The sequence below is a fragment of the Equus przewalskii genome, chromosome 10, assembly GCF_037783145.1.
Source record: "Equus przewalskii isolate Varuska chromosome 10, EquPr2, whole genome shotgun sequence".
NCBI lineage: Eukaryota > Metazoa > Chordata > Mammalia > Perissodactyla > Equidae > Equus > Equus przewalskii.
The window spans coordinates 33404052-33420899 of record NC_091840.1 but is presented as its reverse complement, the minus strand read 5'-3'; the positions used below and the strand labels follow the sequence as shown (position 1 = coordinate 33420899).

At 45.8% G+C, this 16848-nt stretch overlaps 1 protein-coding gene across 5 annotated transcripts in view; it reads right to left on the bottom strand.

Annotated features, from left to right (window-relative positions):
• The window catches only part of YPEL2 (yippee like 2), a 61927-nt gene that overhangs the window by 28331 nt on the left and 16748 nt on the right, over nt 1-16848 (bottom strand). For all 5 annotated transcript variants that reach the window (XM_070562340.1, XM_070562338.1, XM_070562336.1 and 2 more), the window contains exon 2: nt 12903-13216. In XM_070562340.1, the coding sequence (XP_070418441.1) occupies nt 12903-13019 (117 nt within the window). In that variant the 5' untranslated portion in view covers nt 13020-13216. The remainder of the gene's footprint in view (nt 1-12902; nt 13217-16848) is intronic.

The following is a 16848-nucleotide window of genomic DNA, read 5'->3' as shown; positions in this document are numbered from 1 at the left end:
TCTGTGCCCCATTTCAGTGTCTCACGCAGTAGCACTCCATATATGCTGGATGGTCAGAGAGGTTATGTGACTTACCCAATGCCACACTGCACAGTTAGTGCCAGAGCCAGGCCTAGACCAGAGGTGGCTAGACCCTGCATTCAGGGCTTTTAAAATGGTTCCACTGACTCTCCATCCACACGGCTCCAAATTGTTTTCTCATTAGAATGATGAGACTGTATGAAACCATGTGCATTGTCTAGCTTGGTCACCTTGTGACTTTGGGTGGGAACCTGTGGATGCTAGATGGCTGAGGCTGAAGTTAGGCCTGTGCAGCGGAATTCTCTGTGCAGCTGACATCAGAGTGTCAATCAGACTTTGTCAATGAGCGTAGTGCATCAGCTCCTACGCTATCCATGCCGCGTGTAGCCACCGTGTTGATTTGGGATTCCTCCTGAAATCACTTAAACCCTTTTCTCCAAGACTTATTTCACAACAGTCATTCCAATTATCTAGCCTAGGGGTCAGCAAATAATCCACAAGGGCCAAATCGGGCCTCTTACCTGTTTTGCAAATAAAGTTTTACTGGCTCACAGCCATGCTCACGTGTTTATGCATTTTCCATGGCTGCAGAGGTGAGTGGTTGCGGTCATACGGCCAGCAAAGCCTAAAATATTTACTATCTGGCCTTCACAGACCAGCTTTGCTGACCCCTGATCTAGCTGAAGGAACAGGGTTGAAGACTCCAAACAGCCCCTCCCTTCTACAAGAGACTGGCTGCCTCCACTCTGGAAGTCAGTGGACCGACTGGCTTCTGCATGATGTCATTTCTTTTTTTATCACTGGTTAGAGGCCTGGAATCCAGCAGGAGATTTTGCTCCACAGACACACAGGGGCCTGAAACACCTAGCACATGGCCCGGCGTATAATGGTGCTCGAGAAATGTTGACTGAATAAACAAACAAACAAACTAAGGCATGAGAAGTCAGCCAGTCTGTGCCCTGAACAAAAGTCCATCCTCCCTCCTGTCAGCTTCAAGGTGACTAGTCACACAGGTGCCTGGCAGCAGCCCGGTGACCTAGATTTGTCAGACCTTATCTTATCAGCTTTCCTTCCTCGTGTATTTACCCAGCACCTGCCCCCACAGTGCCCAGGGCAGACTGGCCTGTTGTTTTTACAGAGAAGGAGACAGACAGAGAGGACCTCTCCTCCCTCACAGATATACTTTGGTTTTTTTCTTTCTCTTGCTGAGGAGAGGATCAAGAAATATGGGGACTTAGAGCTTAAGGAGCTCCAGGGAATCTGGTTTCTCTTGCTTTCTCTCTCCTTAGGTTTCCTAGTGAATTTGTTTGGGGTGAACCTTAGCCCTACCTGTCACTTGGAACATTTAGCATCTAAAGGGAAAGGGCCTTGGGGCTGGCCTGCTGGCGCAGCGGTTAAGTTTGCAGGTTCCGCTTCGGCGGCCTGGGGTTCGCCGGTTCAGATCCCAGGTGCAGACATGGCACCACTTGGCAAGCCATGCTGTGGCAGGCGTCCCACATATAAAATAGAGGAAGACGGGCACGGATGTTGGCTCAGGGCCAGTCTTCCTCAGCAAAAAAAAAAAAAAAAAAAAGAGGAAGATTGGCAGCAGATGTTAGCTCAGGGCTAATCTTCCTCAATAAATAAATAAATAAATAAATAAATAAATAAATAAAGGGAAGGGGTCAGAGGAGGGCAGCTTCCAGAAGTAAACAAAGTAGCCACCACCCAATGGTGAGAGGCCTGGTCCTCAGAACAGACATTCCTCCAAAGACAAATCAGAAAGCAGTGAGTCTCATTCACTGGCCACCTGGAGCTGTAAGAGCCTACCTGGCAATTTTACTAGGCTGGGCTAACGTAGGCTGACACTCCAGGGGAGGACAGGGATGGTCAGGGGAAAAGCTGTACACATTTGGGCATCTCATGAAAATCAGGCAGGCTCGATGGAAAGCAATATGGAAATGTTGGCTTCTCAGCCTCCCCCAACAACCCTAGGTACCAGGCTCAGGATGGAGATCTCTACTTGCACCGCCCCTAGCTGACCCTGAAGATGGTGGGCTTTCCAGTAGCCAAAGGGTACTGAGTTCAAGCTGGGTGAGAGCAAGGCATACATCTATTGGCCACTGTGGCCCCAATATCTAACGTGTATGAGGAGCTCCCTAAATCTGGAACACAGGATAGGGCTTGGTGCAGGAGGTTTCACTCTGGGATCTTTAGTTTTGGCACGGAAATGTTTTTCTGTTCCTTCCTTTATCTGCAAGAGAGTTGAAGTTACTTCGAATGCTCTTGGTGGAACGAGTCCTAACAGGGAGGAAAAGGAGTTCCTGGGCTTTCCAAAGATAGATAATTTTCCTTTTGACAATCATACGTGGCCCCTTCCAAGCCCCAAAGGTGTTGAGGGCGAGGGGGAGAAGAGAGCCAGTGCCACCTGCTCTGCCTCTGGACATCACTGTGGTCTGGAGGGAGGGAGTTATGGACTGACTAGATGTTGTTGTTGTTTTAGCAGCAGCTGGCGGAGCCATCTCCTCCTCTCTTCCTCTCCTCCCCCTCCTCCCCTGAGTCCCTGTCCAGCCACCAGCAATACGCCAGGGTGGGGAGGGAAGCAGAGAGCTAAAGTTCTCCTTAGCTTGGCAGCCCTGACCCCAGAGACAATACCCTGGGTCACCAGGTCAAACCCTCCTGTCAAGAGCAGGCTGTGTGCTTTAGAAACAAAGGTATCAGAGAATCTTTTTTGGTTTTGTTGTTTAAAGATAAGGAAAATGGCTTCTTGCAGAAGAACCTCACCCCACCCCCACCGTGAAGTACCATAGGATGAACGAAACTGACAAGCAATTCTGGCCCAGAATTCTCTTCCAGCTGCCTGGGCTGCTGTCGTCACAGTAGTCTGAGGTCTCTGTAACTGGGTGACGTGTGGGTTGGCGGCAAAATAACCACCTAACAGACTAGAAGGGAGGAGGGCAAGAGCACATCTTTCCTTTTAAATTCTAGAGAGGCCACACTGCGGCTGTCAGGTAAGATGGCCGAGAGCAGAGTGGAGGCCTCTGCTGCTGCTATTTCGTTACCCTCAGAGACCTGCTTGTCCCTTTGGAATTATAAGAAGCAAGAGACTCAATGATTATAGAGGGCTCACAAGACTACTGATGACAGCTGTATAGCTAAAGGGCAATAGCTGAGACTCAAAAAAAGGAAGGAACAAATATACCAGGACCGTCATGGGTGCCGGAACCTGGTTACGTTTGAGTGGCACTTTCTGTTTGGCTTGCCCAATGAATATTCATAGACAAGGGCAGGTACCATAGCCTGGCAGAGTGGTTAAGTTCCCACGCTCTGCTTTGGTGGCCCAGGGTTTCAGATCCTGGGCGCGGACATGGCACCGCTCATCAGGCCATGCTGAGGCCGCGTCACACATGCCACAACTAGAGGGACCCACAACTAAAATATATACAACTATGTACTGGGGGGCTTTGGAGGGAAAAAAAAAAAAGCAGAAAAAAAAAGATTGGCAACAGTTGTTAGCTCAGGTGCCAATCTTTAAAAAAAGATTTTTTTTTTAACTATTCATAGACAAAACTACCAACATTTATTGAGCATTTACTGTATGTCAGGCACTGTGATAAGTACTTTATATGGACCACCTCACTTAATTTCCACAAAAATCTTATAGGTATCCAATATTAATATTATTCCGATTTTCTCAATAAGGTTGTTAAGACACAGAGAGGTTGCTTCACTTGCCTAACTACTAAGTGAAGAAGCCAGGGCTTGAACCTAGATAGTCTGGCTCAGAGGTCATACTGTTAACCACTAAGTCATGTTGCCTGGTATCATCTTTTGCTGCTACACTATAATCAGAAGATGGGGGAGGTGGAAGGAACCTTTAATGACAGTCTATCTAATGTAACGCCTCATTTGGAGGGATGAAGAAAAGGGAGAGCCAGAGAGAACAGTCTGGCCCCAGATCATCCAGCTTGATACTTTGATTTCTCAGCTTCCAGCCCTCGCCCCCAGGGCTGTCTCCAGCATTTACAAGCACCTGTTATGCGCAAGGCAGTGGGTGGTGTGGCAGGCAGGAGGTGGCAAAGTACAAAGTCAAGAGGCACTCAGTTTTTCTGGGCCTTGGTTTCCTAATCTGTAAAATGAGGAGTTGAGCCAGAAAACCCAGGTTCAAAGGCCCCTCTAGCTCTAACGTTCTGAGAGTCTGTGACTCCAGGTCATTTAGAATCTTACAAGGAAACAAGACAATTATTCATGAAAAGTGCATGTAACCACAATAACACCAACCATATTATTACAGGACAGTCATTATTAATTGCCAAATGAACAATCAGGCAGTGAGTTCTACAGATGTTCAGTGGAGGGAGAGAATTGTACAGTCCAGGAGGACATCCTAGAAAATACTTAAGCTGGTCTTCAAGAATGAGTAGATACTGAATAAAGAGAAAGAAAGGATTGTCCAGGCAAGGGAGATGATAGGAGGGAAGACGGGGTAGGATTTACCACCAATGTTACTGAGAAAGACCAGAAAATAGTCGATGCCAAAAGAAGCTACCTAGGTCACCAGTGCCAAAGAGGGCATAGACCTATCTAGATCTGTATCCCACATGGCTTCCCCGTAACCTATGGACTTAGGTAAGTCACTTAATCCCCAGCTTGAAGGGACGTTGTCAAGTGATGGAGGAAGGAGCATATCTGAAGGAGTCCCTAGCACACAGTCAGTGTTCATTAAATAGTAGTTAATAGCAGCAAAGTAGATTTTTCATCCTGTGTTTTTTTATGGCATCAACACTACCTCATCTGTAACATTCTTCTGCCTTCCACAGTGGGCCCTGCATTCCCCTGTACCCCAAAAGATCACAGGATCTCTGAGTGCAGGAATCATCTGGCTTCATCTCCCTATTCCTAGCACCCAGCCTAGGGCCTGGCATGTTGTGTGAAATACAAAAGTATTATTGAACCGAACAATCAGTCTATGATGGTGGATTCTGGTCAGGCCCCCAAATACAAACAGCCAAACCAGCAATGGTGCAGGGTTACCATTCCAGAGACGGAGGGAGTGCAGTGGTCAAACAAAAACATAGGGGGAGGGGTTCTGCACCTACTTCTTGCTTCCCTGGGAGAACATTCTGTTTAAAAGAGTTTCTTTGGATTTTTGACTAGGAACACAAGCTTGCAATCACAAGCATCCTTACTGAGTGCTGAGACACTAATGTACAAACCAATCTTATGATTGCAACCTTAGAGGCATTTGCAAACCACAGAGTTAATTTTCAGGGTATGCCTCATAGCTCAAGTCAACATTTCCTTTTGGTATTTAAAGCAACCACACAGAAAGAATCACATTTGAGCAGATTCATGCTCCAGCTGCCTGCAGTCTGCAGCAAAAAAAAAAAAAAAACAAAACAAAAAAACACAGATGATTCACCACACTTGGTCCCTAGCAGCTCCTTTGATAATAAATTGGTGAGCAACTCTGCTTGTGCCCAGATCATTAATTTTCATAGGAAGCAGACATGACTGTGGGACAGTTCTGCCTCCCATCGAAAGAGTGTGACTTCCTGAACTCAATTCCTCTTGTTCACGGCCATAAATGATGGAATTTTTTTAAAGGCTAGAATGCTTGTATTTCTTTCCCAAGCAGTGGTCAATAAGAATTTACTGAATGATCACCAGATGCCTGGAACACCTTCAGACCACTGCAATGCATAAACACTAGTTTCTCCATTTCCAGCCTCTTCCTCAGCAATTCACCTACCACACCAGGACAACATTCACCATCTCAGAGCAGAGCTCTGGTCATGTCATTACTTGCTCAAAAGTCTTCAGGACAACCCAACTGCCAACAGGATAAAGTGTGAACTTCTATTCTCCCTACAATCTGGCTTCAACCTACTCTTTCAATCTGTTTTCACACAGTTCCTCAATAGCTAACCCAAAAGAATGGCTGCTCCCTGCACGCTTCCTGCCTCCACTTCTTTATTCATGCTGCTCTTTTTACTGGCCCCTCCCCATCCATTTCCATTTGTCTAGGTTCTTGCTTCAAAGCACATTTCAGTGTCACTTCTACCAAGTCTTCCCAGAACTTCAGTTTCTAAAAAGATGGATCTTAAGGGTTTTTCTGATCAACAACCCCTTTGAGAATCTGATGAAAGCTATGGAACCCTCCCTAGAAAAATATACACGCACACAGAATTAAATACACAATTTCAAGGATTCCTTGAGGCTAGTCCATGGACCCCAGATTAAGACCTCCCTTGATGTCTGTCTCTATCCTAGAGCACTAATAGTTATTTGTCCGCATATTCACTGAAAATCTACCAGTGTTTAGGAGCTGTGCTGGTGCTAGAAACACAAAGATGACATCAATCATCTCCTCCAGTAGTTCACAGGCTAATGGGAAACATGCATCGTTACTATGATAACTACTTTAAGAAAAACATAACGTAAAGTAAGAACTTCAAGAAGGGAGATTTATGAAGCTATTATCTCCCCAACTAGAGTCAAAGTTCCTAGACGATAAAATCCTTAAGGGTAGTATCATATTATCTAGTACAATCTACACACACACACACACACATACACAGAGTACATATTTAGTATTTATGCAATGAGAGAACACTAAGACAACAGCTAATATAGGCACCCTCCGTACTGCCATCACCCACATATACCAAAGGCCTGAGATCCAGTTAAGGTGGTCAAATCTTGGAACAACTACACCATACAAATTGTCCCAGCCCAATTTACGGCTTATCTCACCCTGAATTAATTCAATCTCTGTCCCTATGGGGGGAAGATACCCTCAGATCATTTTTTTTCACCAAGAAACCCTGTAATCTAACCACATCCCTTTGTTTGGAGACTTTCTGTATGGACTTGTTCACCTGTCACCCTTCCTGGGTGGTCAACAGATAGCTCTTCTGCACTCCTTCAGAACTAACATTTCCTTAGTGGGGGACAGGGCTTTCAAAAGTCAAATAGTTGAGAAAAAGAAGTAAGCGATTTTACAACGGATATGTGATTTTCTTTACAAAAGCTAAATTGGTTGAGACTGGGCTCATTAGGTTATGTTGGAACTCTTCTACAATTTATCACTTCTGCCTTTGCTGTCCCTCAGAAATGCTCTTTAGGAAACTCTGACAAACATTCAACAATGTTTTGCAAACACTGCAAAGGAAACAAAGGCATCCACCAATGCTTACAAAGAAGCAAAGGCACCCACTACCACGTGGGTCATACAGAGTGGTTGTTCTCTGAACCTTTTGTTTCTTAAAGCCCATCAACTAACCACTCTGGTAAAGAGCCTGGGTCTCCCTATTTTAGAAACAAAAAGTTCACTTTTAGTGAGATAGACATTTATAGGTTTACATGCAATCTGGGTGGTTTTTTTTCCTCCTGTTAGAATAGAAATACTAATTTTATTAAATTATGGTTTTTGTAAAAATCATTGTCATATATCCATTGGATACCAAAATCTCTCAATTAACAAAATTAGAATTCAACATACATTTTGCAAGTTGGATAAGCTCACAGAATTATCTGCAAGAGCCACATCTTACTGCCCATGTTCTCTACGAATCGTGCTGCCTGATGGGGGGCAGCAGTCACTAACACTAATACAATCCAATGCTCACTATAACATTTTCCAGAGCACCGAGAGAAAAAGAAATGAATGGACTTTTAGAAATTCTGTTCCTGTTTTTAATTTTACATGAAGTTTTCAGGATATAAATAATTGCATTTGGGCCGGCTCGGTGGTGCAGCGGTTAAGTTCACACATTTCACTTCGGCAGCCCAGGGTTCACCGGTTCGGATCCCGGGTGCAGACATGGCACCACTTGGCAAGCCATGCTGTGGCAGGAGTCCCTCATATAAAGTAGAGGACGATGGGCACGGATGTTAGTTCAGGGCCAGTCTTCCTCAGCAAAAAGAGGAAGACTTGCAGCAGATGTTAGCTCAGGGCTAATGTTCCTCAAAAAAAAAAATAAATAAAATAATAATTGCATGAATATTTTGGAGAGTTAGTTTTATTGTACGTTAAACCAAGCTGGTAGGCGGTGGGAATTAAGAGAAACAAATCCCGGAGAGGTAGAGTGGACAACCTGGGACAGACCTCTGTACTACCATACCAGCACCCCTCCATATCCACTGCCTCTAAGCCAGCATGTTGGAGATACAGTCTTTTGGAGAATCACTGGTGTAGAACACTAGTGCTCAGAAGCAGAGGTGGGAAACCGAGGGCAGAGTGGGTCTCCCGGCAGTTACTAGATCAACACAAGGCTTCAAAACGCCTTCCTCCCTGCCACTTTACCCAAAGCAGTGCTGCAGCTAACGTCTAGGTAGGAAGGGGAAACCAAAGTGCCACCACTATAAGCCCAATGGAACCCGGTAGGAAACAAAAAGAACCTGCCTCCTGAAATCTCCCAGCCTCAGAAGGAGGCCCAGCACTTTAAAACAGGTCAGGTCAGAGCTCCTGACGCGGAGCGCAGTCCAGAGGTGCGAGGTAGAGATGACTGGCTGAGGCTGTGTAACCTCAGGCTGCTCACTGAGCTGCCCGTGGTCTGTTTCCTCATGAAGAGGGGCTTGGCTAGATGATGTGCAGTTCTGGGAATTCTGTATGTTACCAGAAGAAAATCTGACCTGAAGATTTGACATAGGAATAACTTAAGTCGTTTTGGAGGATGAACAAAAGATTTCTCTTCCTGCACTGGATACCCACTCCACAGCCTCCCACAATACCTTCCCTCCAAGGACCCAGCACACTAGAGCAACCTCTGTCTTGGAATGAAGCTACCACCCCCAAAGTGGGTTTGTGACAGATTAAGCCAATGCACCATTCTTAAATAGCCTCTTCCAGAATGCCATGGAAGAGTTGGCAAGAAGGAGGCAAGGGAAGGACTGAAGGACCACAGACATCAGATATTCGTGGAAAAGCTTTGTGAAGATGAATAGACAGCATCCACTAAAATGAGCGTTAGATTGTTCTCACTCAAGGCAACTTAACTGTTCTAATTGAAACTATTACTTTATAACCAAAATATATTTTTACACTGGGGCTTGCACCATTAAGCGAGAAACAACAGCATGAGCAATTCCTTGTGCCAACTCAAAATACCTCTGCATGCAAACACTCCAGCATTTAGACCACAACACCCCCTAAGAAAGAAACTGCAGGATGCCTCAGCACATTCCCTAGATAGTTCTGTCATCGATTCAAAAAGCAGCCCCCGCCCCAGAGCAAATGCTGGTACCTTTCTGCAGGCACACACAAAACTTTGCTGTCATTTTCTTCTATCACCTTTTCCTCTTATTTCCAACTCTGGTGCTCCAGGTTCTGAAGTGAAACTATCTTGGCTAAACTAAATTTGCGGGGTGTCAGGCAGGATCAGTCCTCTCTATCCCACCCCACTGCCTTTTTTTTTTTTTTTTCTGGACAGCAAGGCCAAGAGAAGCAAAGGGACTACTTTATATTTGCATAGCGCTTTGTGATTTGCAAACCACCCACATGTCCATGATCTCATCCAGCCACATAACAACCAACTGAGGTAAACCTGCTTCTCCCACCCTCTAATAAGGTATGCCTACCTCACAAGACTGTTAGGGGACGACACACAGTAAGCACACAGTAAGTACTAGCTACCAGCCATTAGACTTAGCAAATATTATTTTACCCATTTTAATAGTGAGAAACTGCGACTCAGATGTTGGACAGTTGATTCCCGGCAACAAGGCCTCTAGGGATCTAAAACAGGCTGGGAAGGTGGAAAGCCTCGTGCAGGACTCTTTCCACCACCATATCAATACACAGTCATGCGTCACTTAATGACAGGGACATGTTCTGAGAAATGCGTCATTAGGCGATTTCATTATTGTGCAAACATCACAGAGTGCGCTTACAAAAACCTAGATGGTAGAGCCTACTACACACCTAGGCTATCTGTTACTAATCTCATAGGACCACTGTCGTATACGCAGTTGGTTGTTGACCAAAACGTCATTATGCAGCAAGTGACTGAAGACCCTAATTGTTCAAAAGTTTACAACTACACGTTTCCGTGTAGCCACACTGATAGGAAGGGAGTTCAAAGTCCTGATTCTGTTCCCGGTTCTCTGCTAGCCACATACTCAGAGCTTTAGTTCTCTGGACTTTGGGTCGCCTTCTCCATAATGAAGGCAGACTCACTGGGTTTTTTTAAAACCAGACAATGGAATGTCAAGCTTCCAGATGAAAGGCTCTATTACAAGCACAAAGTATCATTTAGTTACACTGCTGCTCCAGTTATCTGCTTCCCAGCTCCTAACTCCCACTGGGTGGATTCTGAAACCACATAGGAGATTATGTCAAGAGGGGAGAACAGGAGAAACATTCTCTCCCTGAACTTTCTTAAATGGAAGAGAGAAACAAAATGAAAAGAAAGGCCCATTTTCCAAGGAGGGAGCTGGGGCAATGGTCTTTCCGTTAAGCAGACCTGCATAAGAATCTATAGATTATTTAATGCCGGGGGTGGCTGTGGAGTAAAATAAAGGAATCTTTGTGCAATGCCAGCCACAGTTCCCTCACTCTTTCCCCAGTCAGGCATTTAACCTAACTCTTTAAATCAAGCTCTAATGCACCCCATCTGTGCACTGGTTGTAGCCAATGAAACTGAAGCCTATGCTGACTTTGGCCTGGACTTGTGAATGAGCCTTTCTGCCCCAAAGGGGCAGGAAGGAGGACAAGAGGCCGACAAAGTCTTCTTTGCTCATCATTTGTCTTCTCCCAAGGCTCAAGCTCCATCCATCTGTTTATTTGATCATTTATTGAACTCTTGCCATGGGTCAGGTTCTGACCCAGAGACACAAAGTGAGTAGGACATGGGCCCAGGTGGAGAAGGATGTGTGAGAGCTCCTGGGAGAGAGGAAGGAGGTGAAGAAAATGGGCTGCACTTGGCTCAGGCACAGAGGCCTGAAATACCCTTCTCTGTATAGTCAGGGAATGTTGCTTAGTTCCAAGTAGTTGAAACATAAAGCAAGGAACTGGCAGGAGACCTAACTCAAAAGCTAGGTTCTGCCAGATCGTCCAAGGCTCTGTATATGAGGCCAAAGAGACAAGACATCGAATTTGAAGGCCATTACCATCTCTACACAGTTACTTTTGCCCATCTTACAAGGCCTAGCTCAAATACCACCTCTTCCAGAAATCCTTCTTGAACACCCTCAAAGTAATTGCTCTCTCTTCTTTGAGCTTCCAATGTGAGTTCCTGGACAACTTGTATGAGTCTCAACTTCTCCTTCCAGAGATGACTAACATCACCTACTTAAGGCTTCTTATGAGGGTTAAGTGAGATAACATTTATAAAGTGTCAGGTAGCAGTTTTTAGTACACAGAAAGTGCTAAAATACATTTTATTATTACTTCAATTTCTTATGATACATAGCACTTCTTCCTGGTATTAAAAAGATATCTTGGCTTCCACTTTCTCTGGAGATTTCCAGAAATAGGACAACTCTCATTTTCCCTCCAAGCTTGCAGGCCCCCTTCCAAAGCAAAGAGCATGGACTCCTCTCTTCCCTCACTGACACAGCCTCTCCACATCCAAACTTCCAGACTCAAGGGACTCTCAAAAGATTCAAGATGAATCTGAGACAAGATGAGTTAGTTGATAGAGAAAGGCACTATAATAGGCTGACTGGAACATAAATAGCATCAAGGCGAGTAATTAGCAGAAACCTAGAGAAGGGAAAGTAGGCTGGAGGCCAGGACACTGAGGGCTCCAGGGTTCAAGCTCTGTGGTAACCCTAGACCCGGGAATAGGCCTGGAAGGAGGAGTTCTGTCCTCAGTCCTGATTTGAGAACCCCCACCACCACAGACGTGGCTGTTCAAGCAACCGTCTTCACTTCCTGTCAAATCAGCCATCTGGACAGAACTGTTCGATGACAGTTGATGGTCCATCCCTTTCCGGCTGGGGCTACCAAGTCAGAGGCAAGGAGAGTGGTGCCACCTTTTCTAACAGTTCTTGTAAACAGATCAAGAATGCTAACTTTTTTTTTTTAGTCTGGGTCTACATGGAAATTTCTTTTTTTTTTTTTTTTTTACTTTAGTGGCATGAAGAACAGGTTCTGAGGAAGGATGCTTTTTAAAGAGAAAAGTCTGCCATAACCTCTTTCTCCTTTTTACGAAGTCTAGTAAAACCTGTTTCTCTTCCCCTGGGAATTTAGGGCCAGGAGGGAGGTAGCTCCCCTGGGAATGCTGCCTAAAGGAGATAGTTCCTGGACTACACAACTGGGATGTTGGGTTTATTTAATAATAACCACTCTCACCCCCAACTTTAGGAAGCAGTTGCCAAGGCTTCTCCAAGAAAATAGGGCTCCACTCTTTCTTCTGATTGTGATCAAATGTCATGCCATATGACCTCATGTAGAAACCTTGAAGGTCCCCACAAGCCAGTGGGTTAGCTCTTCACCAAGCCACTTTTGGCCTTCCCCAAAGGCCACCCACTTTAGTAATTCAACAGTCTGGTAACCTTCCTGGGGGCTTGGAAGGCAATATCTTCTCTCATCTCAGCTAACAAACCTCTCCTACAAGATATCCTGCTCTCCTCCCACCACCTGTCTTAGAACGCACTTTGTTCATCTTCCAACCTAAGCCAAGCAAGCCAAGCAAAAGGCTCCCATCACTCCTCAGGCCCTCTCCCCTCTGGCCTGTGAGCCACAAGCCCCTACAGCTTCCAACAGGAACGATATCTAATTTCCAAAATTAAAAATTAAACTATTATACTCCTCCTCCAACTGAAGTTATATCTCAGTTGAGTGAGATAGCCATGCAAGTCAGCCCTCCCTGGGAGAGCCTGCAAACCTCTGCAACCTTAGGAGCCAGAAGCGCCTTCCCCGGGGTAGGCAAGGAAGGTGTGCAGGGAACAGGTACCTTGGAAATGAGTTCGTCATGATTGGCCAAGTGGGCTCTGCAGTGAATGCAGCTGTAGGTCCGGTGGCAGGAGGGCAGATATGCTTGGAAAGTCTTGGATCTTGTCATCTTCACCATTGGCGCTGCTGTGTGTGGGGTAAACTCCGGGGCAGCCCACGAGGCACTCCCACAGGATGGGTCGCACGGGAAACACCGGAAGACACAGGTAAAGGCCGTGGTTTGGCAGGGGGTAGGTGTGGGGCAGGCTCCACACACTGGTGATGTTTCCAGAGGAAGGACCCTCAAGCAGAGGTCTAGGGCTGGTTCTCAGCAGCCTGCAGTACCAAGATAAGGTGAATATCATTAGCTGATGGAGCTGGACTTCCTGCAAAGCAAGTAGAATCCAACTGTCACCCAGAGAGACGGCAACACATACAGGATGAAATGATCCCCTCCCAGTTTCTTGCACTGTGCCAAGATGCCCAATGAAGGAGAAAGAAACCACTGGGGATCTTTCCAGTATGGCTGGTGTTTCTAGGGTTGGAGGTTCAGGATCAACTCAGGGCTCTCAGCAGTTACCATAGGTACCTACCACCGATATCCAGCAAACTGGCATGAGCACCATTCCTAGGAAGCCTTAGAAAAGGCCAGGCTGAAAGATGTGCTACCTACAGCCCCGGAGCGAGGGGAACCCCCTAAGAGCCCCTTCTCCTGAGCCAACCAAGATAAATGGCTAAAGGAAAAGGAGAAGTTCAGCCTCCAGAGGTTCACAACATCAACAGTCACATATGGATTTCTCATCCATTTCCAGATGCCAGAGTCCTCCAACACTTGAAACCACCACCTGCAGAGGCAACAAACCCCACAGTGCCCTTTGCTTATGGACTAAGCAAGGGATACAAAGGTTCAAGTTCCCATCCAGCAGGGTCCCTCATGGCGAGCCAGCTCTTTTGGAAGAAGTGATTCCCTTTGCAATACTTTCCCCAGAAGTAGATGCTCAGCATACGTATGTATGTATATATCTGTATACATACACATACATACTTTTTTTTTTTGAAAAAGTAAGTGAATGAATGAAACTAGTGGCATAATTTTATCAGAAATTCTCCTCAACCCCTCAGACTTCCATTGCTCATCCCACAGTACCAAACATCTCTCCTACCATAGCCTCAGCTCTTTTATTCTACTGAGAACCAAGGACACTGAGAAAGTGGGGTGGCTCCCAAGGTACATCCAAGTAAAGGTCTGAGGACAAAGGCTAAGGTCTAAGACTCACTCTGCTTCTCTGTGGCTCACTTGCCTGAGGCTTCTGCACCTGCCTATTCCCTGGACTTCACTAACAGGGGGTGGCGTTTCCACTTGCCTACCTCCCAGGAGAACCAGAGTGTTAATTAACGCCTGCGTCATGCTTTGAAGGTAAAATTATTTAGAGAGACGGGGGAGGAAGACAAACAAAATCAGATCTTCCTTGCTGGATTATGTCTGGGATCCATCTGGATGTTTAGAGAAGGCCTGCAAATCATAGTCCTATTTTTCCTCTAAACCTCACTGGAACCAAATTTTCCAAAGGGAAGCTGCCCTCCTTCCTGACGACCTTCCCACCATAGCAGTCAGTGAAGGCTACTGTACCCCTGGGACTCTGTATATCTTCCTGAGTGGCCAACACCACTGGCCAGCACTAGGCTGAAGGACAACTGTGTTTATTACCCTTTACCCTGCATGTCCCTTCTGCAGCCCTGAGCCAAGCAGGTTCCACATCCAGGGCGACCAATTACACATGAGATGTCCAACTGATGAAGGAATTCAGACCTACAGGGGCCCCTACAGGCATAATGTCTTCCCTGCTCAGTCTCCCACCACTATTTTTAAAGATGTGAAATCACAGGTTAAACTGAACATCACAGAAATACTTGAAGGATTTGGAGGTGAGAATTAATTTACCCAGCTTTGCCTCAGAGTTATGCCTGGCCATAACAGGAGACGAGGAAGGAAGATACATGACCCCTTGGATCCAGAGCCCCTTTGTCTCGCCCTAGGCATATTCCGGTAGTGGGCAAGGCGAGTGGTCAAAACAAAAGCCTATGGTAGACCAATGCTGTTGGCTGTTCAAATGTTACAGGTGGTAGAAAGAACCAAGTGCCCTACTTGGGATTTCCTAAAATACCCTTAAACTTCCCAATACTCCTGTTTCACACTCAGGAAGGACAGTATTTCCAGGAAAGGAAGGGGTGATAAGGTAAGGTGAGGCCTAGGAAAGACAGAGGCAGGCGGAATGAATGGGAGGCTTGCCCCAGGCCACCTTCTGAAGCCCACAGCCTTCGCTGCCCAGTGGGGAGCACTAGGAGCACTGGCCCCATCGGTTTTATACAAACACTGAGGGAAGAAAAGGAAACAATGAGCCCTGGCTGCCAGTCTGGGTTTATAGAGCAGCCGCAGAGTCTGTTTTCTTATACATGCAGACGGCTTCTAAATTATGCATTTCCCCAGAGTAGAATTATTTCTTTCCTCACTTCTCTTCTTTAGGAAACCCAAAAAAAGTTCACAGGCAGGGGTTTCTGGTTATACTCAGCTTCAGATCTGAATCCTAAAACTTACTCAAAGCTACCTTCTGAGGAATAAGCATTTACAGTCTGTATTAAATGAGTGTGTCACAAAAACATACACAGGCACACACATTCATCACACACCATAGCTCAGAACTTGAAAAGACAAGAGAAAAATCGACCACGTAAGCAATATCCCAGGCTGCCTGGTGCTAGAAAAACCCTGGAGAGCCTAGACAGCAGGCATTAGACTTTGCTCCTCCACAGTCACTCTGCTTCTCTCGTTCTTTCACAGGAATTGACAGGCATCTGAAAGGTGACTCCTTCCCTGAGAAGAAAGGGAAGACAAAGTGGCTTGCTGAAATATGCATCTTGTTCAACTGGTACAGAGCAAACTAGGAGGAATGAGAGGGAGTAAGTGAAAGCAAGGTAAAAACAGATCAAGAGAGGGCCTGTGTGCCTGAGAAGAAAGGAGAGAGTGGGCTGAGTGGGAGAAAAAAGACCAGAGCTAAGGATCGAAAAACCATCACCTATTACTGTCTTCTTCCCTCTTGAGGGAAAAATTTTAAAGCTGCTTCTTTGAGTCGATTCTTAGGAAAGAAGATAACAGAGATGGATTTTTTTTTTTTTTTTTTTTTTAAAGATTTTATTTTTTACTTTTTCTCCCCAAAGCCCCCCGGTACATAGTTGTGTATTCTTCGTTGTGGGTTCCTCTAGTTGTGGCATGTGGGACGCTGAGCAGCGTGGTCTGACGAGCAGTGCCATGTCCGCGCCCAGGATTCGAACCGACGAAACACTGGGCCGCCTGCAGCGGAGCGCGCGAACTTAACCACTCGGCCACAGGGCCAGCCCCGGATTTTTTTTTTTAAAGGAAGAAATTACAAGCATTGGGCTGCAGAACTCACCACATTTTAATTTTTGGACTTTTGTACCTATTAACGGGACCACAGGCTGCATGGGGCTTCATGACTCCAACTCGTTGAACATATTGTGGAGTCCAAACTGATTTCCAACAATACTCAAATGAGCTTGATATTTAAAAGCCTCAGGGCACACGTACAAATTAAACACCATTTTAAGCGAAGTAATAATCCATCACAGTGGAAATTAAAGGAAGATTTGCTACCACCCCCAGCTGGCTCCCGCTGATCAGCACGGAAAGAAAAGATGTGAACTATTCTGATTAAAAGCAAAGACCTTAGATACAGCACTTTGAGAGCCAAATGCACAGGGAGCATACACCAAACCCAGCTGGCCCACCTAACAGACAGGCCTTTTCCACAAGAAGCCACAATTGCAGCTGGAACTCAAAGTCGAACCTTCTAAGTGTCCCCAGGATGGAGGGGGAGGAGGTACGGAGTCTTCAGGTAAGCTACGAAGGAATCTGATGAATGATGTGGGAAACAAGCCTGCACCGCCACACA